Source organism: Gallinula chloropus (assembly GCF_964237585.1).
Source record: "Gallinula chloropus genome assembly, chromosome: 8".
NCBI lineage: Eukaryota > Metazoa > Chordata > Aves > Gruiformes > Rallidae > Gallinula > Gallinula chloropus.
The window spans coordinates 10,405,394-10,428,668 of NC_140093.1; the positions used below are offsets into that span (position 1 = coordinate 10,405,394).

The window sequence follows — 23,275 nt, forward strand, 5'->3', positions numbered from 1 at the left end:
GGCTGTGCTTTGCTGAGCTTGGACAGGGATTCCTGTGGAAATCACAGGAGCATGAGGATGGTGGGGACCTGACGTGGTTATTTGGTCCATCTCCCTGCTCTGAGGCAAGATCTACTTGCCCTTAGATACCCTTGGCAAATTATGTCCTGCTTTTCCTTGAAATCTTCTCTTGTACAAGATTTCTCCTGCCCTAGGTGGCCTGTTTTGAGCATTTTACTATCCTTTAAATTAGAAAATCTTCCTGAATGTGTAACTAACTCTGAAAAACTAATTGCTTAATCTAACATGGCATTAGTTTGATTTCTCCTTGTCTCTATTAAGAATAGAAGAAAAATAGTCGGCTGTCTTCTTTTGTATATTGTAAGAGCTATTATGTTTCCCTTCAGCCTTCTCCTTTTGTGTTTAAACAAACTCAGTTATCCAACTGAGTTTGTTTAGCTGACCCTCATGGGTCAAATCTTCCATCTCATCTCTTGCCATTTGGGTCACATCTTCCTGGAGCCTGAACTCCAGCTGAGGACTTGCTAACAGTGAGCTGGGTGGAATTATTTCCTCCCATCTTACAGACCACACCAGTCTCCTGCTGCTGTGACTCGCAATGACAGTCACATTTTTGGCAAGAGGAAACAGCCTGCAGCCAGCTCCATCTCCTTCTCTGCCACACACCAGCTTGGCCACTACTGTTTCGTACTTGCTTCCTCCAGCTACTAAGTGCAGCATTTTGCTGAATTTCATATGGTCACTTCAGGCTATTTGGCCAGCACCCCTAGATCATGCTGCATTGTTTCTTTCCTCTAAAGCAGGTGCTTCCATCTGCTTGGTGTCGTGAACGCCTTTCAGTTGTCCTCTCCATCCTGTTATCCAAGCTGCTAATAAAAACCATGAATATTCTGGGTCCCCAGGGATGGACAGTGAACCACTGACACCTACTTAGGGTTCAGCCTTTCAGCACATCACAAAAGAACCCTATTTCTCAGTATCCTCATATCTCAGGGGAAGCTCTGTCAAAAGCCTCAGTGTGCCACATTAGCTGTTTCTCTCTTGTTCCCTGGAGCATCTGCCTGTCAGGGAGGAAATGAGATTGGCTTGATAGGATCTTCCCGTGACAGATCCATGTTAGTTGCTCCTTATCACTTTATTATCCCCTAGGTACTTCCATGCTGACTGATTAAGAATTTTCTCTCACATCCATCTGTGCATTCATGTTGGGCTGGCTGGCCTACAATTCCCTCAGTCCTTTTTTGCCTTTTCAGGTGCTGGTTCCATATCTGAGTGGACTGGGGCTGGAGGTGTCCTGCACAGCCTGGGGAGCACTTTGCAAGCTCAGGCTGCGGTGGTAGTGGTGGGCATCTGTCATGGTTTAACCCCAGCCAGCAGCTGAGTTTCATGCAGCCACTCACTCACCCCTGCTGGGATAGAGGAGAGAATTGGAAGAATAAAAGTAAGAAAACTCCTGGGTTGAGATAAAGGTGTTTTAAAATGTAAAGCAAAAGCTGCAAACACAAGCAAAGCGAACTCTGGAATTCATTCCTCACTGCCCATGGGCAGGCAGGAGTTCCCCTGTCCCCAGGAAAGCAGGGCTCCATCGCGCGTAACGCTGCCTTTGGGAGACAAACACCATCACTCTGTATGTCCCCCTTCTGTCTTCTTCCCCCGCCTTTATGTGCTGAGCATGATGTCATGTGATGTGGGATATCCTTCTGGTCAGTTGGGGTCAGCTGTCCCAGCTGTGGCCCCTCCCAGCTTCTTGTGTACCCTACTGCGGGTGGGGTGAGGAGCAGAAAAGGCCTTGGCTCTGCGTCACCACTGCTCAGCAATAACAAAAACATCTCTATTAGCAATGCTGCCTTCAGCACAAAGCCAAAACACATCCCCATTCACTAGCTACTATGAAGCACACAAACTCTATCCCAGCCAAATCCTGAGGGAAACTGCTGAGATTCCGGTCCAGAGACTGGAGATCATATTCCTGTAAATGAAACGCACCTCACCCTAGATGAACCAAATAGAGAGAACTAGTAGCACCACCCAGCTAATGACACCTCTCCTGAGTCTTCCTTCCTGTGGAGAGTTACAGGAAGCATTGGCTGGTGGCAGGCAATCACCTCCTGACAATGGGTTGTGCCTCTCTTGGTGAACGAGCCTTTTGCAACAGGAATGTCTGCAAAAGACAACAGCTGGACTTTGTGTAAGGGCCAGGCACAGGGCCCTCAGAAGTGGGCATTGCTTCTGAAATCTGGGCAGTTGGATGGCTTCGAGTGTACCATGTCCAGGGAGCTGCATGGCAGTGCCTGGTGTTCAGAACAGTCTGCTGGATGAGTTTATCAATGCCCTCTCAGAGGAGAGACAAAGGGGGACTGTTTATTTACATTGAAATCTGATTCAGTTCAGGCTTTCGACAGTTCAAAATGAGGATGCTTAGGAGGAAAAAAAAAAGGGAAAACCCCTTATTTTCCCACCACTCACCTGACTTTTCAGGCTTCAGCAGTGTTTGTTCCAACTCTGCTGTTTCATGGACACAACAGCAGCTGGTAGAACCCCCCACTGATGGGTCTGGTTGGAATATGCAGACCCAGCCCCAGGTAGACTCAGGGTGAAGCAAAGCCACAATTGCTCTTTGGCCATCCTAGGGCCAGCCAGCCTGGCCTTTCCCTGCTCTGTTTCTAAGGAACATGGATCTATGCTTTTCTTTACCCACTAGTCTGCCTGGGGAAAGGCATTTCCCTCAGTTGTTGGAGCTCTTTCCAGGATGGTGCTGCAGATTGCAGGAGACTTGAGGACTCCAGACATGCTGCACTGCAGTCCCTGGACATTGCCCTCTCTCCCACCTGGGGGAAGAAGAATTTGGAAGAATTCCTGATTTGCCATCACTGGGGAAATAACACTGTGTGCAAAGGCTGGGTCTCTCTATGGAGTTCAAATCTCCTGGTTTCATTGGTGATAGAAAATCGCTCCTCTGTGGCTGAGCCAAAAAGGGTCTGAGCATACTCAGCACCATTGTCTCTATTCACAGGATGTTTTTCCTGCTTGGCCCAACAGTTGTTTCCAGACTTTGTGACAGAAGGTGAATGGGGGAAGACAGAGTAATTTCAGGTTAATACCTGAAAAGAGAGAGGAGGGACACAAGAGACTGGATGATGTGCAGTGGGGCTCCCAGGCCTGCCTGTCGCTGCTGTCCCTGCCAAGGGGGCTGGATGGAGCCCCCATGTCTCCCTCCTTGGGGGGATTCACGCTGCATGCTGTTCAAGGCTCCTGTGTCACCCAGCTGTCTTCTCCCGAGGAGCCATCCAGCCTCATTGCTGAGCAGATGCTTCTCTCTGGCACGCTGGAGGTGGTGCCTGGCACTAGGGTGGCTGCTCTGGGGTCAGCTCTGCGTGGGGCTGCAGCACTCTCCCACCCTTCTCCTTGCCGTGTGCCTCGATTTCCCCCCGAGCCCTGTGCGGAGCCATCTCCCCCGCACAGGATGGCAGATACCCTCCTTCCCTCCCTCTCTCCTTCCCTCCCTCGGCCACCAGAGCTCAGTTCCAGCCAGTCCCACCCCAGCAAGCGCAGCAAAGCTGGGAGGCAGAGAAACACAGAGCTTACATAAGGAAGGCATTTAAGGGCTTAACATGTGAGGGTGGATTTTCCTCCTCTCCCGGGAGCATAATAAGAAGCGTGTGCACTGTGAGGCTTTCACAGGCAGCAGATGGGACCATGGTGAGAGCTGACTGCTTTCAAGTTTTGCTTGACCCCACCAACAAGGACATCCAGGATTGAAAACAACGTGGTCAGATGGAGGAAAAACTTTGGAAGGACCATTACATGCTCCTCAATAAGGATGAAGAGAATGAGCTGGTAAGGAGAGGGGGGCTGCTCTGGGATTTGTTTTACTCACGTGCCCTTTATGCCACATGCTCATTTTGGGTATGCCCATGCTTCTTCTTCACCTCCACTCCCCATCCAAGCACCATCTCTTCAACAGCTCTGGTGAAGGCAAAATCCTGAACCAGTCCTGGCTGACTTGAGATAGATTTTTGCAAAGTAAGACCTAAGTAAGGAATGTAACACTTCAGTCCAGAGGCACGAAAGCTCTTTGCCCACCAGAAGTCTTTTGGCTAGTAAGCAGCATCCCTTTCCCCACTGCCTGTTCCATTGTCTTTTCCATCATCTTTTCCATCCTACTAACGGGTACACTGATGACTGGGTCATTATGTATTAGAAAGCAACTCATAGGGGAAGTGCTTACAGATGAATTTTATCCTGGACAAACATCTGAAGTAGTGATCAAATCACTTCTCCTGAAATCCAAGGGTCTTTGCTGCCTAGCACTTCTAGGAAGCAGGTCTACCACAGCTCTCATAGCAGGCGTTCCTTGTTTCTCTGTCTTTTACAGCAGGAGCTGCTTTGTCCCTACAAGGGTTTTTATTAATGTTAATTGAATCTGCTTTCTGTCTTTGATTGCAGTCAATTATTGTTCATGTGCAGCAGCCTGAAAGGGCCACACCGGGTGCTTTGCAAACACAATGAATCTCTTCCTGCTACCGCAGGCTGGTTATGCAGAGTCTGGTGAGGGTGGTGAGACTTTCTCCTCCACCTTTTAGTGCAAGGAGCAACTGGAATCCAGATATTTCTAATGCACACAGTGGGCACAGAAGTAGATGACTCTGCACAGGTGTAAAATAGAGTCCTGACGCTCCCATATTTGTTAGAGATGTACATGTGCTGCATGCACTGGGAGCACCAGCACACTTTCCCGGGATAGGAGTGTCCTCATCAAGCAGAAGCTGCTGGGAGGTGCTTCTCAGCATCTTCAGTGTCACTGTTTGCCCATCCTCTGGGACTGAAAAAGTGCCTTCATCATGGGGATGCAGGTGGTGCTCAGGGCATCCACAGGTGGGACCCATCCTGCCCTGCAGAGCACACCTGCACCTCAGCATCAGGATTTCTTGCAGGGCTATTAATAGTGGTGGGGCAGCAGCTTCTCTGGTTGCCTTCAGTAAATACCTATTGGGTTCTGACTGCTGCTTGTGTGAGATGTTTTAGACTAGGGAGCTTAAGGCTGACTGCAGCAACCTGGATCCAGCACAAAATGAGCAATCTGCTGTGGGAGGCAGGTAAGGAGTCAGCTAGGGATCATCTGTGTCATGCTGATTGCTCCAGACTGTGTTCTTCAGTGTGTCACTGGCTGGTATGTGGGTATGGCCCTCAATGCTTGCCTCTACCTGCTGAAGAAGCAATGGGGATGCCAACTCCCTTGTGAGGATGAAGGGTCAGGATGAATGGGTGGAGGGAGGTTGTTGCTGCAAGTGGCCTTTTAGCTGGAAGACTGTGCACCCTGGATGAGCTGCACCTGCTTCCAAGAGACACCTATCTTGCCCCTTTGGGCATGTGGCTGCACCCCTGCAAGCAGAGAAGGGCCCTGGCTCTGCCCTGAGTGCCACTGACATGACTCTGTCTTGTGCAAGGCTGGCTGTGTCAGGCTGAGTGTTGGCTTTTGCAAACCATCTTCCTGCAGTCCTGCTTGCTGGAGCAGGCTTGTCCCTGTGTACTGCATTTCTGGGACACCTCTTCTCACTGTGGACAGGCTCAGTGGGGTCAATCGGCTATGAACATTGGTTTCCTCTGCTCTGGCCCTCAATGCTTCCTCCCAAGTACTGTGTGAGTGCCAGTGTGTATTCTCTGAGCACAGGCTGTGCAGGAGCACAGGCTGCTGTTGCACCTTGCCAGCACACAGTGATCCAGCTGATCAGCCATGTGTTGTAGCTGTGCAGGGACTGTGGGTGCCAGCTGAGATCATCCCTCTGCCTGGGCACCTGGGGTCCTGTCTGTGACAGAAGGCTTGTGCCTGGCCCTGTGCTGGCACAGTGATGAGGACCTGGCTGTCCTGGGGTCCTGCAGCCTGTGGGAACAGGCACCCCAGATGTCAGGAGCTCACAGCTCACTTAAACCAGCCCTTTTATATACATATGATTTACTTCTGTTGATCATCTTCTATTGTGTCTTGTGCATTTTTGGGTTCCTCAGTTACTATGCTGAGCATGTAGCTGTGTGCTAGAGCCCCACTTGCTGGCAACAGCTCCTGTTCAGCTCACACTAGAAACCCTTGGATGCTCTCACAGGGTGACTCCTGTCCTTGTGCTCGCCCTGTGCTAATGCCACAGCTCTTCCTCTGCCTTCCCTTCACCTCTGGCTGCTGAGCTGATCCTCTCCCATCCCTGTGGGGATAGATGAATTCTGGTCCCCAGTGCTCCCTATCATTCCAGCCTCCTTGTAACAGGTTCCTTGTTTTCCAGGCCTGTGTTTGGAGTGTAATTATAAAAATCCTGCTGTAAAAAGGCAAGTGAATAATCATCTTGGATTTCCTTAGTAGTGGATGCTGCAGTTTGTCCTTCCACCATGAAAGCACCACTTATTGATTTTAAACTTCTGTGGTCTCTGAAGGAATAACATTTTCTATAGAGCAGGGCTGCACATCTAAAAGCTACAGAGCTGGTTTGAAATGGATTTTGCTAACCTGGTATAAGGGCCTCATGGTTATCTTGATTTCAGTTGAGCTGCATTGATTTCAGCTTAGTTTATGTTGATCATGATCAGAGTTCAGATAGATCAAGTTAATTGCTCTCTTAAACCTAAATAGATGCTTACTCCACAGGCTTTAAATCACTTGAAAACTGTATTTGAAGTCAGACCAGTGCAATTGTTTGTACAAGCCCTCTCCAAGGAACTCTGCTTTGTTCAAACTCTATCTTGTAAAGCACCAAATTGTCCTTCTGACATTTATCTGACACATATTTCAGATGTGACACTTCCTTCTTTCTTTCTTTTATAATTTAAACCACCATTTTCTCTGCCTCCTCTCAAACACATAAGCCATGTCAACAGGTTACACCACCCCACTGTGTTGTATACACAAGTTGGCCAACTATTCTAAAGAACACATTCAGTGTAGTCATGAGTAGACAGGCAAGAACATTTCCTTTTACTCATTACCTCTACCTACATCTCCAGGGTTGCTTGTTACCTCAGGGGCTGGTGATCCATGCACCCGCCGCTCTGGGGGCGTGTAACTCTTACCTGTGGTGTGGGTTGTGTACCTCACCTTGATGATGACATGGGATTGTTCCTGCAGCACCCATGGGCAATGGGTGGCTGGCAGCATCTGTGCTGGTGCCAGAGCAGTGGGCCAGGTGATGCTGCTGTCACCTCTGCTTGCTTCTGAGAGCTAGTGCTCTCCTGTCCTTGCCTAGGGTGAAATCACAAGGATGAGTTGGGCTTTTTGGTGTGGGAAAGAGAGCTGAGAGATGCCCAGAAAGTTTTCTGTATAGGAAAACAAATGAGTCCCTGCAGCAGGAATGGAGACACCTGATGCAAAGCAATAGAGTATTTTTTTCCCAGCAGTGAGTGCAACACAACAAATTAAACTTCTTTCTCTAGGTTTTCATCTCAGCCTTAAACCAAAGTTCTTCCCTCCTGGGTGTCAGGAGGGGCTATTTGGTGCTAGCACTGCAGATAAAGAAGTGTCACCATTGATGGGTCAGCTGCAGAGCTGATGGTAAAAGCCCCAGACTGGAGTTAATTCTTCATTAATCCTGAGAGACCTGATGTGAAAACACTCCTCTCAGCAGCAGCCCAGTGGCATCCTCCTTTCAGCAGTATTCCTAACTCTGTTGTATCAATCAGCATGCTCTCATTTCCAAAAATGACCTCAAGCAGTTATGAAGGAGGGCTTCAGTCATCTGCCTTTCTTTTCAATGAGCTTGACCTTCCTGAGGAAGAAATGCCAAGGTCAAACTTGTTAACAAAGGATGCTTTCTCTCCACTGTACAGGAGATTTTTGGCTACAAAACCCAAAGATGCCGAAAGGCCTTGTGCATCGCTGGATACATCCTGTCCTGTGGGGCTCTGCTGCTGCTGTTTTACTGGAAGCCAGAGTGGGATGTATGGGCAAACTGCATCCCCTGCAGCTTGGAAGAAGCAGATGTTATTCTCCTTAGGACCACGGTAGGTGAACCCTCTTAGCTCACTGTCTTTTGCAGTTTTCACAGTTAGAGCAGCTTGTCTGTCTCTCCATGATGGAGCAGGTTATGAACACTGTCCAGGTTTGGAAGTGGAGGGCAGGTGTGACTCCAGCTTCAGAGGATTATCCATTTGTATTTGAGAAGTCTGAAGTATCATGTTGTAGATCCTGTTTACACTAACAAGAGTGCAGCTACTCTGGCTGAAGGCTGAGTACCATGCAGACCTCAGGCATTCTGGCTGCCCTCTGCCAATAACATCTTCCTTAACACAGTTCTGCCTTTCCCCTTCCGTTAGGTACATGAGCCCAACTTGCTTCAGTGAGGGACTGTCTTCAGAAGATGTGGTTATCAATAGCCTTTCTGCTTTAAAGGTACTGGAGAATGTAGAGGAGATGGCTTTAAGAGAGCTAGATTTTAGGTATTAGTTATATTATAGGTCTCCAAGACTGAAAAGAAAAGCCAAGCTGATTCTATCAGAGCAAATGCTTAGGACACCTAATGCTCAACATTGCAATGATATTCCTGAAACAAATGCACTCACACCACTAAACACGTGTTCTGTTGCTTGTTATGACTAGTTACATTAGACTGAATTGATTAAGGGACAATTCAGCCTGTAGCAGTAAAGCTGCTTTTGGCTATGGATGTATGACAAATAGCACAGTGTTACAGGAGTTTTGTACAGCCAAGTACCTGGTGCTGAAGCACCAGGAGTGTTTCAGAGGGTTTTTACTGCTGACTAGCTCATCCACCCAGCAGCTGATGAAGTGTATCTGCTGGTTTAGTTTCATCTTCTCTGAAATTTCTCCACAGCATGAATCAAAGCAAGGGGAGGTGATTGCAAGATTGCCCTCAGAGTGCTTTACACATTAGTAATAAACCCCTGATACTAACTTCCCTGTTACTATGGGGTTACACTTTCCGTGACTGCAGTGACACCACAGTAGTTCTCTGAACCTCATGTAAACTTTATCACAGAGTTACTAGAGTCAGTAAACGTTATCACAGGCAGCCTTTTGCCACTGATCTGTACTCTGTTTCTCTAGGATGAGTTTCACAGATACACCCGGAAGAAAGTGACCCAGATTGATTTGTCCACATGGGCACTACCTGCTGGCAGCAATTCAGACAGTCCTTTTGTTGCTGATAAAGACTGTGTCATAAGCAGAGCCATAATGAACCCACAGTTAAAGGCAAGTCACCTATAAAACAGAGAAGAAAGGTGGCAGGGAGGAGGTGGGTGAAAATAGGAGTCCAGATAACTGGGCACTCCCAAGGGTGTTCTGTCAGCATCCTCCAGCAAACCCTCTTTATGTAAGATCAAGCTTTCTCCTAAAGCATGGGGAAGCATTCCTGTAACAGTGAGATGGTTTTCCCTTGAATGGTAAAAGGAATTTTTGCTGTCTTGCAGGTGAGATGTATCCAGGTGCAGAAAATCCGCTATATTTGGGACTTTTCTGTAAAAGAATTCAAGAAAGTCGGGTGAGTGTCAATGGCCTGTTACAAAACCCACTGTGGTAAAGGATTCCCTTGTCTGAACCTTCTCCTGTTATCCTAGATCGTTAGAAGACAAGAACACGTGTCACAGCATACACCACAAGTTTGGAGCTGGCCTCACAAGGGAAGAACAGAAGATCAGGTATGGTGTACATATGAGTAGACCTATGAGCTAATCGTGACAGTGGGACCTATTAGTCCTTCCTTTCAAATTCATGTCAGCTTCTTCCTACTCACTGTAGTAATAAGACAGTGTAAACTGCGTGGGTGACGTTCAGAAAGGTGCAAAATCATTATCCCTTATGCTCTTTGAGGTCACTATCTTCTCAGTGATGCCAGATTAAGTATTGGGAAAACAGCACCTGTTCCACCTGGGCATCAGGGCTCAGTAGCTTCCTTTGACTGTCTTTGCCATTTTCTGCTTAAAAAACCCTCTAGGAAGCTTATCACAGGGATTAGCATAAAACTGATGGTCTCTTCAGCAGAAAATGGTAGAAATCTGCCTCTGTGCAAAGTCCTCTTTGATAGAACAGCTTCCTGGCAGGTTTATTTGTCCTGCTCAGCCATATGGTGCCATCAGGACCGACTTTGTCAGATAAGTGTTAATTTTATTTAGGTGTGCAGTTTTCCATGTGAAGTCTTACCTTGTGAGTAAGCTGTAACATGGGGAACTCTTTCCTACCTTCCTACAGGCAGCTGGTGTGTGGACCTAATGCCATCGAAGTTGAAATTCGTCCTATCTGGAAGTTACTTTTTAAAGAGGTCAGTAAGGCTGGCACTTGGTGGGAGAGGTTTATGAAGACTTCACCTGGGTGCTCTGGGATGGGGTGATTGATGCTTCATAGGCATAAATCACAGAGAAAAGTTGGCGAACCTTCATTTTGGCTGTTAGCACACATTCCTGGCAGAAAGTTTCTGGGAAGAATGTGAAGCTAAGAGGGTGCTTGGTGCTGTGTACTTGTAACAGCTAAATGCTTCCCTTACGATTCCTGTGTCCCTTGTTGGAAAGCAGTCATTTGGAAGACTGATGTCCTCCTCCTCCTCCTCCTCTGCTGTCAGTTTTTATTCCTGACTGCACATCTCCTGCCAGCTGGGGCATCTTGCCTTGTGACTGAGCAGTGAGATGTACCTGTGCTGTTTGCAGCTGCTAGGGCTGACCAGAGCCACACCAGTAACTGTGTCCTTTCATGTTGGCTCTTGATAATGATCTTCAGAGAAATTTTACTGGTACAACTAAGACAGACATAGAGACATGCTTGCTCCTCTTTAATAGCTTTGTTTTAGTAGCCCAGAGGTAGTGCAGAGTGTTAGAGAAATGCTGCTGCTGGGCTTGCTTGTGGCCTTGGCAGCAGTGTAAATTCCAAGCGTGCTTTGGAAGAGAGGAAATTGTTTCCAGAATTCCTATTTTGTAGTCACTTTATTCGCTCAGTAACTTCCAACTGTCCCAACATAGACACAAGACAATTTTTTCCCCGCTAAGTAAGGACACACTCCCAAGACTGGATAAGAGACATTTATGGATGGTTACTTGCTGAATTTGCATATAGAAATGCTGGACATATACTTTAGCCAAGCTGTAAGCAGAGGCTTTGCATGTGGGATACCATTGTGCCATCTGTGTTCACTTTCGTGGACCATGGATGCTGCCTGAATGCCTTTAAAACAGAAAAGTGCTGAGAATGCTGGAACTCCAAGACAGTATGTGTCTGGACTTTAAGTTTCTTTGAAACCCTACAAAATACATTAAAAGCTCCAGGGCTCCTGAAATTGGTTGGATTTGATGTTACCAACCTTTCAGTGCCCACTGGAGATGGTTTTGAAGAGAACTCCAGTGTAGCACTCTAAAAGGTTTATTTAATTTGAACTTTGCACTTCCATCCGAGGCTGAAGCTTCATGTTTGAAATATTAATGATGGTGCCTGGAGGCAGACTGGTCCTCATAAGCTTGTGGTATTTCAGTCCAGATACAGCTTCAGTGTCTGAAGGCTGGCACCCTGATTTAGTGTCTGTCTCTTTGTCCTAGTGAATGTCGAAGAAAGTATTAAATTTTCATTGAGGGACCAAATTTTGTCAGATGAATAATTCATTTCAGTCCCAATCTTTATGCAGAAAGTTCTCTCAGTGACTATTTTAGTTATACCAGCTCTACAGAAAAGTCCTTCAGACAAGCCAAGCAGTGGGCAAATCTCTGGGAATCCATTCTGTTAAATACCACGAGAACCAATGTTATCTTGTCAGACTTGAGTGGGCCCGTAGCATAACATGTTAGGGATGGCTGCTACTGTAAGGCTGATACAATGTAGAGTAGCTAAAAACGTGGAAGTACAAGGAAGTCAAGCCTTCTCTTTAGCTGGAGCCTAAGACAGCCCCACAGACCACTAGTTCTTTACCATTTTTCTCCCTCCAAATAAATATCATGTTCACAGAGAATTTCTGAAAACACAAAGTATTAAAGACTTTTATGGCCATGCAGTCTTTTTCACATTCAGGTAGTGTCTCCCCTGTAGCAATTACTTAGCATCAGAAATGCTAAGGTCACCTTTGTTAGACCGTTACGGTGGGAAATCAACTGACTTAAAGTCCCTTAAGCCTGACTTTAAGTTGCCAGCTTAGCTGCTGCTGCATAGTAACTGGGTAGCAACAGCTTTTAATTACAAACACCATGAACTATGTGTAAGCTGCTAAGTTCAGAGCTGGAGGCTCTTAATGTTCTAAAACAGCCATGAAAGAATGATGCCTTGGGATGACAAAGCAGCCCTTCAGATTGGAATTCAAGACTCCTGGACGCTGTAATGAAATGTTCTCACCTCTTCCCACACTCATTCTCTTCTGACATGCCTTACATTTGGTGTTTGCAGATTTTAACCCCCTTCTATGTGTTCCAAGCCTTCACCCTCGCGCTGTGGCTGAGCCAAGGCTACATTGAATTTTCAGTGGCCATCATAATCCTGTCCATCATTTCTGTGGGCTTAACTGTGTATGACCTCAGACAGGTGAGTCTGCTGCACAACCTGCCAGCTCTCCATCCCGTGCTCTGTGAGCAGTTTCACCTGTCAGACACCACGAGTAGCTGTTTGTATCCTCTTGCTGGTTATTTTTTTGGTGTTGTGTATTCTGCTGTATCACTACAGATTTGTTTCTGTAGAAGAGTTAAAGGGGTCATACCTGGGTATTGAACTTCCCAAGAATTAAAGGAGATTGAAGTCTGATACCTGGGGTTTGTAAGACTTTATGGAGGTGGGCTAATACTGTGAGTCTGGCTCCTACTGTCATTTCAGGAGGATTCACTCCTCTTAAGGTTTGCTAAATAACAGGTCTTGCAGCAAAAAGAAATGCGACTTTTTATTTCTCAAATTTGTTCAGTGCTTCTGTCATGGATACAGCAGCTTGGAAGAATCTTCTAAATCTCAGCTCATTCACTTTTTGACCTCGAGCACTCACCTGTGACAAACCTGAAGCCTTCTGTCTCCATGGCAAAGGCTGATGGAGCTGAGCCTGACTTAGTATTTGCCTGATATTCAGTATCCCCATAGAGCCTGGTGAGATTCCTGGTGCTTCCTGTGGGAATTGCAGAACACACTCCCCCTGGAATCTGGAAAACATTTCTGTGATTTCTGAACCCACTTTAAATGCACAGGGAAGGCAGAGATCACATCAAGAATGGGTATAATGGGGTGGGGGGGGGTGGGGGGGGTGGGAAGAGAAACCATGTGAATCCCCTGCCAAGGGAATGCTGTTATTGCTCCAGCCCTCTTGCTGATCTCAGCAAGGGCTCTGTGAATAGCTGGGGCTTTTGCCAGCGCAGGTGTCTTGGCTGCTCATGGTGTTTCTTATCTCAGACTGATATCTGTGGGGTGACTGGTGCTCCCATACTGAACATGCAGTCATGTCTCTTGGAGCACACCTTTGTATTGAAAGTGCTGGTGTCTGTCCTCACATTGCAGGGGGTGACAAACAGACATGGTCTGTTCAGCTGTCTTTGTGGAGGCCATTTTTATCATGTGACTGATAATTTGGGCAGGAAGAATGACAATGTTTGGGGCCTCTGGATATTCTTCAGGCTGGCTTGGCATCTTCACATGAACAGCACTAATGAAGAAACCACACTCAGGATTAGTTTTTTGTGATTGCAACTTTTAAATCAAGATAAGGCACTCTCTCTAATGGCCTTGCAATGACAGTTAACTTCATCATTATCTCAGGATATGTAATTTTCTGAATTAGATTGCAAAAACTGGCAAAGCCCAGACACCCAACTAAATTAGAATTTCTGTTTTTCTTCTTGCATTGGCAGGTTTTTAATGATAACCTTTTACTTGGCTGTCCTGTTGATAGGCTCCTAGCGTGGATAAAACTAGGCACAAAGAAACCAAAGGGACTGCAGATAGCAATTGTTGCAGCTGAGGAGACTTATTCTGGTATGAATCAGGACTAGTCCTTAAAAAAATAATGTTGAGGGAGATAACAGCAGCGTGAATCGGAAGCAAGCAGAAAATTAGGGCTGTTCCCATGACAGCTAGTTCTGGGTTAACCCAATGAACTCACATCCTGACTTCTAGCAAGTGATGTGAAACCTTGCCTGCGTAGCTCAGCAGGGTTCAGTTTCTGCCACATTAGCATGATGAGTGAATTGTAGCCTCCTGCTTCACTGGAGTATTGGTGTTGCAACATTGCAATCGCTTTCCCACCAACAGCAGTCTACCAAGCTGCATGACCTTGTTGAGGAGCATAACAAAGTCAAGGTTACAGTCTGCACCAAGGGCGAAGGTGAGTCATCTCTGCCTCATTTTCCTCACCAGCCTGTATAATTAACTGACATGTTGAAATGTATCTGGAATTGCAGTGCTCCTCTTGATTTCTCTGGCTGAAACATGAAGGGTGAGCTGCAGGGAGGACAGGGCAGAGGAAGGTGAGCTGGGCAGGGCAGGGAGAAATGTGGGCACAGCCTGTGTGGTTCAGTAGTGACGCATCAGTATCATTATCATCTGTATCTGCAGCATCTGTAATGATACAGGTGAACCTAGTAATTTGTGTTAAGAGTTGAGAACAGCTTGGAAAAAATTTAATTTCACAAACAAGCAGCTAGATAACAGCTCTGGCCTCCTGAGACCTGCTTCCCTGCTCTGCTATAGGCTGCTTTCACAATCTTGTCGAGTTGCTTGTGAGTAATTTTCAAGAAGCCAATATGTGGCTCCCACTGAGGTATGAGCTTTCTTTCCTGTGTCTGTTCCTTGCCTGCAAAATAGTGATTATAGCTATTTTTGCCTCCCAAAGATGTTGAGATGGGCAATTGCTAGGGTGATAGGAGACGTAAAGGTCTTGGATAGGTTTTCTCGGTCAGAGTGGTTTATGGACACTGAGCAAATAAAGCTGAAGACAATCACTTGGAGGGAGATGTTTAGACAAGAGCCAATCTTTGTTCTGTTGCTTTTCAGCCAGTATTATTTCTAAGAAGCGCTGGCCTTAAACCATGCAGTGTAGAAGATCAGTGATGATGATGTGTGCTTCGAGACTTTTTTTAATTGCCCAGAACTTTTGACCAAGTAAAGTTCTTTTCTGTGTTGTTCTACAGGTTGCAAAGAGATGGAATCTAGTTACCTAGTCCCTGGAGACATGCTTATTTTAGATGGAAAAAAGTTTGCTCTCCCATGTGACGCTGTCCTGATTGATGGAAGCTGCACTGTGAATGAAGGGATGCTCACAGGTGCAGTCTTGGAGTTTGAAATGCTAAAGCCCTGTGCAGGTTCTCTGTCAGGCAGATATTTCTATCTGCTCTGACAGCAAATTGTTTACTATTTATTAGAACAGTTTGCAGCAGGAGGTGACAAAACTGTGCCTGAATAATTCACAGCTGTCTTGGGCTTTTGAACACTGCCATTGTGTAATATGCATTTCTTATCCACATTAAAAATGAGTAGGATTAATATAATGTCAGGAGCAGGAAGTGAAAATCCTCAAATACAATGAATATGTATTTTCTGAGGTTTTGGAGTGCAATCTTGCAGCAGTTCTGTTCAAGTAGGCAGTGTCTGAGCTCGGGGGCCAAGGTTAGACCTAAACATCCAGCCACCACAAGGCAGGAACTTGGTTTAGGGGCATAATTTGACTCGAGCTCCTTGACACAAACTGCTGGGAGAAACCATCTGGTTTAATCTGAAACTAAAGCTATAATAGCCATCGCCACAAAGCCATGTGTGTAAGTACATAAGCAAGCTGATTAGCCAGGCAAGCGTGAGGACCTAAAGGGTGCCATTGTCTTTTAATAGGATAGATTTTTAAATCCCCTTTAAGTGAAGCTTCACCCTGTTGTTCTTAGGTGAAAGCATTCCAGTTAACAAAACCCCCTTACCCCTGACGGAGTCTCCAATGCCCTGGAAAACACACAGCATGGAGGACTATCGGAGACACGTCCTCTTCTGCGGGACAGAAGTCATACAGACGAAGACGACGGGCAGAAGGCCACTGAGAGCTGTTGTGCTGCAAACTGGTATTTCTTTCTTTCATTCTTTACTAACCAGCTGTCAGGAGGGCTGACCTCATTTTATAGTCCAAGTCCAGCACAGAAGTGCTCGTGGCCACCTGATGGCTAAGGCTCCAGCAGTGTTACCTGTCTTTGAAGAGCAGTGACGTGGTGCGCTGCTGTTACGTCACGCACGTGTCTTCACGCAGGGTTCAATACGGCTAAAGGTGACTTGGTGAGATCCATCCTCTACCCCAAGCCAGTGAACTTCAAACTCTACAGAGATGCCTTCAAGTTCATCATAGGGCTCTCTGCCATTGGTGTGCTTGGATTCATCTACACAGTGTGTGTGTTCATGTCCCACAAGGTAAGAGCAAGGGATGCCTCCACACTGCAGGTAGCAGCTCTGAGCCCTCGGTCACTTGAGATCCGTGGAATACTGCCCACTTCTGTAATCAAGTTTTCAGATGGCAGAAATGGTGGTGGGGAGGGCAGGGAGATGAACAGAACAAAGCAGAATAAATCTGTCATCCCCAGGGGTAGAGCTTGGGACACATTGCTCCTGGGCAGGAGTGCTGGAACCCCCCTGCAGAGCTGCAGCAGCGGAGGGATGCTGTTCCCACCCCACCACAACTTTTGCTCTCACTGTTTGCAGAAGCCAGGGACAGACATGGTGATTATGGCCCTCCTCTTCCTCACTGCCACTGTGCCTCCCACTATCCCTGCTGCCTTGACAACAGGCACTGTTTATGCCCAAAGGAGGCTGAAGAAGAAGAAGATTTTCTGCATTAGCCCACAGAGGATTAATATCTGTGGGGAGGTCAACCTTGTTTGCTTTGACAAAGTAAGGTGCTTCCTGGGGCACTGAAAGATGTTGGGGGCTGGTAGGGATGTGGGATTATGTATGGTTTTCCCCACCCCATCTACCCTGATTTAACCCTAGGGAAAAGTCTTCTACAGGTGTCCATGCAGTGTGGTCATGCTGTGGCAGGAGGCTTTCCTTACCCTGCCCGGGAGCTGGGGAAGGACCTCTGGGGATGTGGCATGGTGAAGGGGTGGGCAATAGCAGGGTAACTAGATGTTTATTTCAATTTAGACAGGCACACTGACAGAAGATGGACTGGACCTGTGGGGAGTCATCCCTTCTGAGGGGAGCCGGTAAGGAAGGATTTAAGTGAGAGAAGCAATCTCCAGTGTGAATGTACTGCCCAAACATCTCTTTAGGAGGGAGGCAGTTGAATAGGATATTGCATGACAGCAAGTAGCATGCAGCAAGAGATGTTGGGGTGTGTTTGTGGGGGCAGAGTGCAATGGGTGTCCCAGCTCAGCCCCTTCTCTCTGAGGGAGCATCTGGGTGCCTCTGCAGCAGGTGTAGCCCTAAAGGTCACTGCTAATTCAAGACAAACAGAAGTAAGTCAGCAGCAGTATGAGTGCCTTTAATTGCCATGAGGGGATTTGGAGAATATACACAGAGCTTTTCAATTATGTCATTCTCAGCACAGCTCAATAAATATTCTTAAGATAGTCAATAAACCTTTCATCATTTAAATGTTAGGATAATACTCCTTCTGTTGAAACGAAGTGTTACCAACTTTGGTGCCTGTCAAATCTCACCTGCCTTCTGCAAATGCTGTGAAAAAATTCATGAGGCCACAGATCAGACCTGCAAAGCTTGTGTGTCCTTAGGGACTCCCTCAAGCCCATAGCAGGCTCCATCTTGATTCCAAGCCCAAAGACCACCGAAATCCTCAAGAAATACCTACTAGGTAAACATTAAGCTGGACTCTATCCAGCATTATACTATTTAATTTATATTGCTAGAATATAATGACAGGCTTCAGCTCTGTTATGTGCCTGCTATGCCAAACTCAAAATATTAATCTTCTGCAGTGGCCAGGACAAATCAGACACCCTGTATCTATTCCCAGGCTTCATTAGGAGTTGTTAATATATCAGATACTTCAACACCACAGAGATAATCACTCCATAATGAATGAAAGGCTGAATTCATTGCGAGAGCAGAAAATTCACGTTCCCAATACTTCCTCAAAGGACAGAGAGAAGATTACTGTCTGATGCAAATTAATGAGCAGTGATTAGTAAGTGTCAACCCATAAAACACTCTTCTGGTGGGACCAAATACACTGGCACATGGTTCCATCTCTTCCTGCTGCCCCCGCGGTGCCGCAGGGAGGCTGGATGTGGGTGCATGTCAAACAGGTTCGGAGCCCACCAAAGGCAGAGAGCTTATGGTAATGCCAGAGCAATTTCCACCCGGGTAGCCTGCAAGTTGTGTCCGGTCACAGGAGCAGCAGAACAAACCTGGGTCCATAAATCAGAGTGAGTTAATGTAATAAAACCCACCTTCTGTAAGGTATGGAAACAGAAGTGTCTTTGCAGGCACGTCCAGTCTGTGCCCCCAGCTGGGAACCAGTGCTGGTGGCTTGCCAAAACACAAGGAGGAGCTATTGCTGTCTGCATTGATCTCATTAGCCTATTTGCATAATCATTCTTTGTTAAATGCTCCGTTTTAAACACAAGGCTAGCTGTCAGCAAGGCTAAATACTGTGAGGCAGCGACGGCAAAGGAATTTAATTCAACTTACAAAATCTCCTATTGTATGCTTAATAAGATATAAATGTTTGTTGGTTTTATGTGATGTTAAGCAGTTTCATGGTGTCTCTCAAGTATTAATTAATTAATAAGCCAATTATGACCAGCCTGAGAACAAGGTATAATTTGCTGGAAACAGAACAGGCTTGGATGGCCCAGAGGGACAACAGGACCTGGATTCATTGTTCCTTCTAATAGTGCTGTGAGCTGTCACGCTGTTTGCTTCCAAATGCATTTCACTGCACGTGTGTTAGTAGCAGGGGATGCTAGTGGTGATCAAAGGCAAATAAAATCTATTTAAACTTCTCCTTAATATACCAGCCTGAATGGTAATGGGCTGTGTTGTGGTCTGGCAGACACAGATTGTCGGCCAGCCAGTTTCCTAGAGGGAAAATTGCGATAAGGGAGGATTCTGAGAAATAACTTCCCATTTTTACAACCCAGGTGTGAGGGACAAGCATCTGGTGTCCCTCTGTGGACATCTGTGGCTATGCAGATGTAACACCTACAGCTGGAAGTAAAGGTCAGGCTGCTTGTGGCTCCCAGACTGAGCAGGCTGAGGGTGCCTATCCACCCTGGTGGGTGTACAGCACTGGCCCAAGAAGATGCCCACCCTTTCCATGCTGCACCTTCACAGTCTCCTCTGAGGGCATATTGCCAAACTTCTTTGAGATCCCTGTTGCAAGTTGTTTATTCTCAGATAGTGTCTTCTCTGCTTTGTTTCATACCAAGTAGCAGTTGCCAAGCAGAACTTCCCTGCCAGCCCCCTGAGTGTTTTATTGTCTCAGTTACTTCACATCAAGTTGAACTCATGCCAGTTAATTATTGGGTACTTTTTGGCCTCCTCAAAGCATCCTGCCTGTTATCAAAGGATGGATAGAACAGCATGTTGCTTGCAGTGACTGGGCTCAGCTCCACTGAACATGGTGGAGCAACACCTGTACGTGTTAGCTGAGGACTTGTGTCTCTGCTTCCCTCTTAAAAGCCATCCCACTAACCTTCTGCTTTTAATCAGGTTTCAGAAAATCCATAAGTTCCCATCCAGCACTCCCCTGCCCTGGGGACCGTTGTGCGGAGCCATGGCAAGCTGTCATTCACTGGTTGTTTTGGATAAGAAGATTCAAGGAGATCCCCTGGATCTGAAAATGTTTGAGGGTACACACTGGGTAATGTGACTCGTGTGCTCTGCTCACAGCCAAAGCACAGACACCCCAACCCAGCCCACAGGGATTTACTCACAAGTCAAGTTCAAAGACTTGTCTGCAGGGAAAAATCTCTTGCAGCCCTGGTGACAGCAGCTGGAATTTTCTACTGACTTCACGATGGATCTGCAGCACTCTGGCTGCTTCTTGACAGTCCAGCAGTCATTTTTGCTGGGGCTGCCTGCATTTCCTCTCTTAAATTGATATGGAAACCCTGGAGTGGGGGGAAGCAGAGGGGGAGCCTGGTTGCTGCTTGCTGGAAGCAGATGATCAGCCAATGCTGTTGGCTGCATGGTACAGAGACCACAAGTCAGCCAGGGAAATGCATGGGCAGGTTTTTGTGCCCTTATGCCAAAGGCTGTTTTCTCTGATAAGCAAAGGCACATCCCTATGGAGAAATCAAGGCGGGAGCCTCCAGCTGAATGAACATCAAATCTCAGAGCTGGGGAGGTGGTGAGAGGCTGAGCCTCAGGGCTCAACTGCAGGGATGGGGAGTTGGGTGGGTGGGAGCAGGAGAGGCATGAGAAGGAAAGGGGCTGCTCTTCTCCCTGCCACATCCTAGCCTGGAGGGGTTCTGGGTCTCTGCAGTAACTGCCTCATCATCCTTTCTCCTTCAGCCTTTTGCTCAGGAGAGATTAATCAATAAGTAAACCAGATGGCAGCTCTTTCAGCAGCGCTGCGGGAAGGCATCAGGCTGCTGCTTGCTCCTGTGGAAGAGCAGGCAGCAGCAGAGCCACGCGACAGCAGAAGGGGACTGAGAGGGTGAATGAGCCTTGGCAGCATGTAAAGTAACAGAGCTGGAGGACTAAAAGCAACCTACACTGAAAATTATCACCCTGTTTCTGCACAGAACATCAGTGAGAGAGGCTTTTAAAAGCAGGAGACTGGAACATAAAGCCAGCAAAATGAGAATAATTACTTCCTTTCCCCTTCATCATTGATATTGCATTAAATGTGTGGAACTTGAGTTTAGAGAAACCACAAAATTTGAGAGAGTTTTTTTCTCTCCTCAATTCAAAAGACACAGGGCCATGTAGGATTCTGCTACCAGCAAGGCTGCAGGGAAGCTGTCCCTGACGATGGATAGGAAGCCTTATTAGATCATAACAAAATACTTTGCAACTGGATGCCAGCAGTAAGCAGGAAAGGCTGCCATGTGCTGCTGCTGCTGCTTTAAGAGGCTGGTGTGAAGCAAAAAAATAAAGTTTGAGAAATAACAATTTTCCTTGTACAGGAGGTAGAAGACTCCAGCACAGTTCAGGATGGGGCGAGTGCTCTCAATACCTGCATCATTAGACCGGGGCCGAAGGCCAGCAGTGTAAGTCCAGTTCTTTCTGAGCACGAATATTCTCTGTTTTCAGCCTGCAGCAAGGGCAAACTCCTGGCACACATGCTGTTCATTTACCTGGGCTCAGCTGCAAACTGCCTTTCAAATGCTCTTGGTACTGTGCTGCATCTACCACCAAAACTGAGCCCCCAGAAGCCTAAGGCCAGAAAAGCAAATTCTGATTAAAGTGGAGGTGCAGGTCCTGAAGTGGCATCTAAACCACTTCCTGACCAGCCCCTCATTTCCAACTCTGCCTTCTATTACTGCAAAGAGTACAGACCTTTAAGTCCTCACCCTATAAAGCTGCCAGCAAAATGAAACCACACAATCAGTTTTAGTGAAGATCAGTGCAGAGAAACCATGTAAATGGCACAAATATCTAAAGGACGAGTTCATCTTCAGGAAGAGTTGATGTGAGTAAGGACAAGACTGAGAGGCATGGCCATGGGTTTGTGAGTCCTGATAGCGATTGTGCAACTCTACTAGCAGATTTATTATCCTCATCCCAAAGTGTGGTGGTTGCTTCACCCTTGATCTCAAAAGCCCCCTTGGGAAGCTCTGTGTTTTGAAATATGAAAATAGCTATGTCTCCAATCCAAATGTCAACCCTGCCAGCTTCTTCCCAGTGGAAGGACTGTGATTTCTGCTGGCAATACCAGGAAGACAGGGCTGTGGCAACAAAGAAATCAGTCTCGTTTCTAGGATTGCTCTGTTCCCATGGTAATGTCTGTAACTCATCAAATTTCAGTTTCCAGGACTGTAGATACAGGAATATTGAATTAATATCTGGCTATTAAGTGAAAGTCTGGGAGAAAGCCTGGAAAATAGGTTAAATATAAAGGTAAACACTGAGGTTCCTAGGAAGTATGTTGGAAAGACAGATCTTTTGAGACCATGGTTCCTAAACCATAGGATCCCATAGCCAGAAGGCAGCAAAAGTGAAACAGTTTCCTATTAATAAATCGTCTTAGCAAGAAAGACTCAAATGAGCTAAAGTTCAGAGTGGATTTGCTTTGTGTCCTCAATGACTCAGATAACATCTCGCTTTCCTGACCTCTTCCAGGCTCCTGTGGAAGGAATAGCAATCCTGCACCAATTCCCGTTTTCTTCTGCGCTGCAGAGGATGTCTGTTGTCTCACAGAAAATCGGAGAGGAACAGTACGACCTGTACATGAAAGGAGCACCAGAAATAGTGTCCAGCTTTTGCAGACAAGATACTGGTATAGAACTGGGAAAGGGCAACTTTGCAGTATATGTTGGGACTTTATCCAGACCAGAGCTTATACTGGGGTTGAAGTCCTAAAAGGATTTCCACTGGCCGCAACTCCATGTGTACAATTCCTCCCAGAAACAAGCCCTGGGCTTGTTAAGTGTCATTAGTTAATAACTACAAGCAGGTTTTCTTTGTTTATAAATTAAAGATGCACAGCTACTATACATCCCTTAGCTGGCCAGCACCAGCTAAAGATATAGAGCATAAATAATGGTACAACAAAACACCCAGAGCAGATGTAGGATCATGGTAATTGCACATGTCTCTGCAAGTGTGTACAAGGTCTTAAATTTCCTCCTGATTTATTGCCCTGTAAATTCAGCACTGAGTTACTGACCCAGCTTGTAAAGCTTTCAGTCTCAGAAATGGAAAACTTGCTGTGGACATGCAAATTACTGTTATTAGGGATAATTGGTATTAACACTTGAGCCAAGACTTCTGTCCTTTCTCTGCAAGTAAACATCAGCTGTTCTTTTTTATCCGTGAAGACGATTATAGTCTTGTACTCAAATTTGTCTGCAAACTTGAAACTCGGGTCGCACTCACCGAGTAGTTCAAAAGGATGTGAAGCAAACCCAGCACCAGTGGTCTGTGGATCTGTGGTCTGCGATTTCAGATGGGGCTGACCTGAAAACAGTGTTGAGGGGCAATGGAAAGAGAGTTTAGAACCACCTAAGATCTGATGACACAAACCTCCAAACAAATCAACATCAGCAAGAAAAATGTCTTCAAAATTATGTTGCGCTTCCTCAGGTTTCTAAATAGCTCCCTCTTATCCTGCTTTGACTGTTTCTGTATTGATTGTGGCTTAATGAATAATTAGGTACCGCACTGTAGGGCTGTGATTGCAGTACCTGGTGAGTACAAAATACTGCAAAGTTAAAAGGAACTCTGCTTTTAGAG

General features: G+C 46.4%; 1 protein-coding gene across 1 annotated transcript in view; it reads left to right on the forward strand.

Moving 5' to 3' along the window:
* Positions 1-3,774: 3,774 nt before the first annotated feature.
* Positions 3,775-23,275, forward strand: part of ATP13A5 (ATPase 13A5) — a gene marked incomplete at both ends in the record, with an annotated part of 31,497 nt that continues 11,996 nt past the window's right edge. The window contains 16 exons of the mRNA XM_084267195.1: positions 3,775-3,837; positions 7,810-7,983; positions 9,047-9,193; positions 9,412-9,482; positions 9,559-9,639; positions 10,190-10,259; positions 12,356-12,490; positions 14,192-14,264; positions 15,070-15,201; positions 15,814-15,984; positions 16,167-16,324; positions 16,613-16,801; positions 17,054-17,115; positions 19,586-19,736; positions 21,007-21,090; positions 22,163-22,319. Coding sequence (XP_084123321.1) covers positions 3,775-3,837; positions 7,810-7,983; positions 9,047-9,193; positions 9,412-9,482; positions 9,559-9,639; positions 10,190-10,259; positions 12,356-12,490; positions 14,192-14,264; positions 15,070-15,201; positions 15,814-15,984; positions 16,167-16,324; positions 16,613-16,801; positions 17,054-17,115; positions 19,586-19,736; positions 21,007-21,090; positions 22,163-22,319 — 1,918 coding nt within the window. The remainder of the gene's footprint in view (positions 3,838-7,809; positions 7,984-9,046; positions 9,194-9,411; positions 9,483-9,558; positions 9,640-10,189; positions 10,260-12,355; positions 12,491-14,191; positions 14,265-15,069; positions 15,202-15,813; positions 15,985-16,166; positions 16,325-16,612; positions 16,802-17,053; positions 17,116-19,585; positions 19,737-21,006; positions 21,091-22,162; positions 22,320-23,275) is intronic.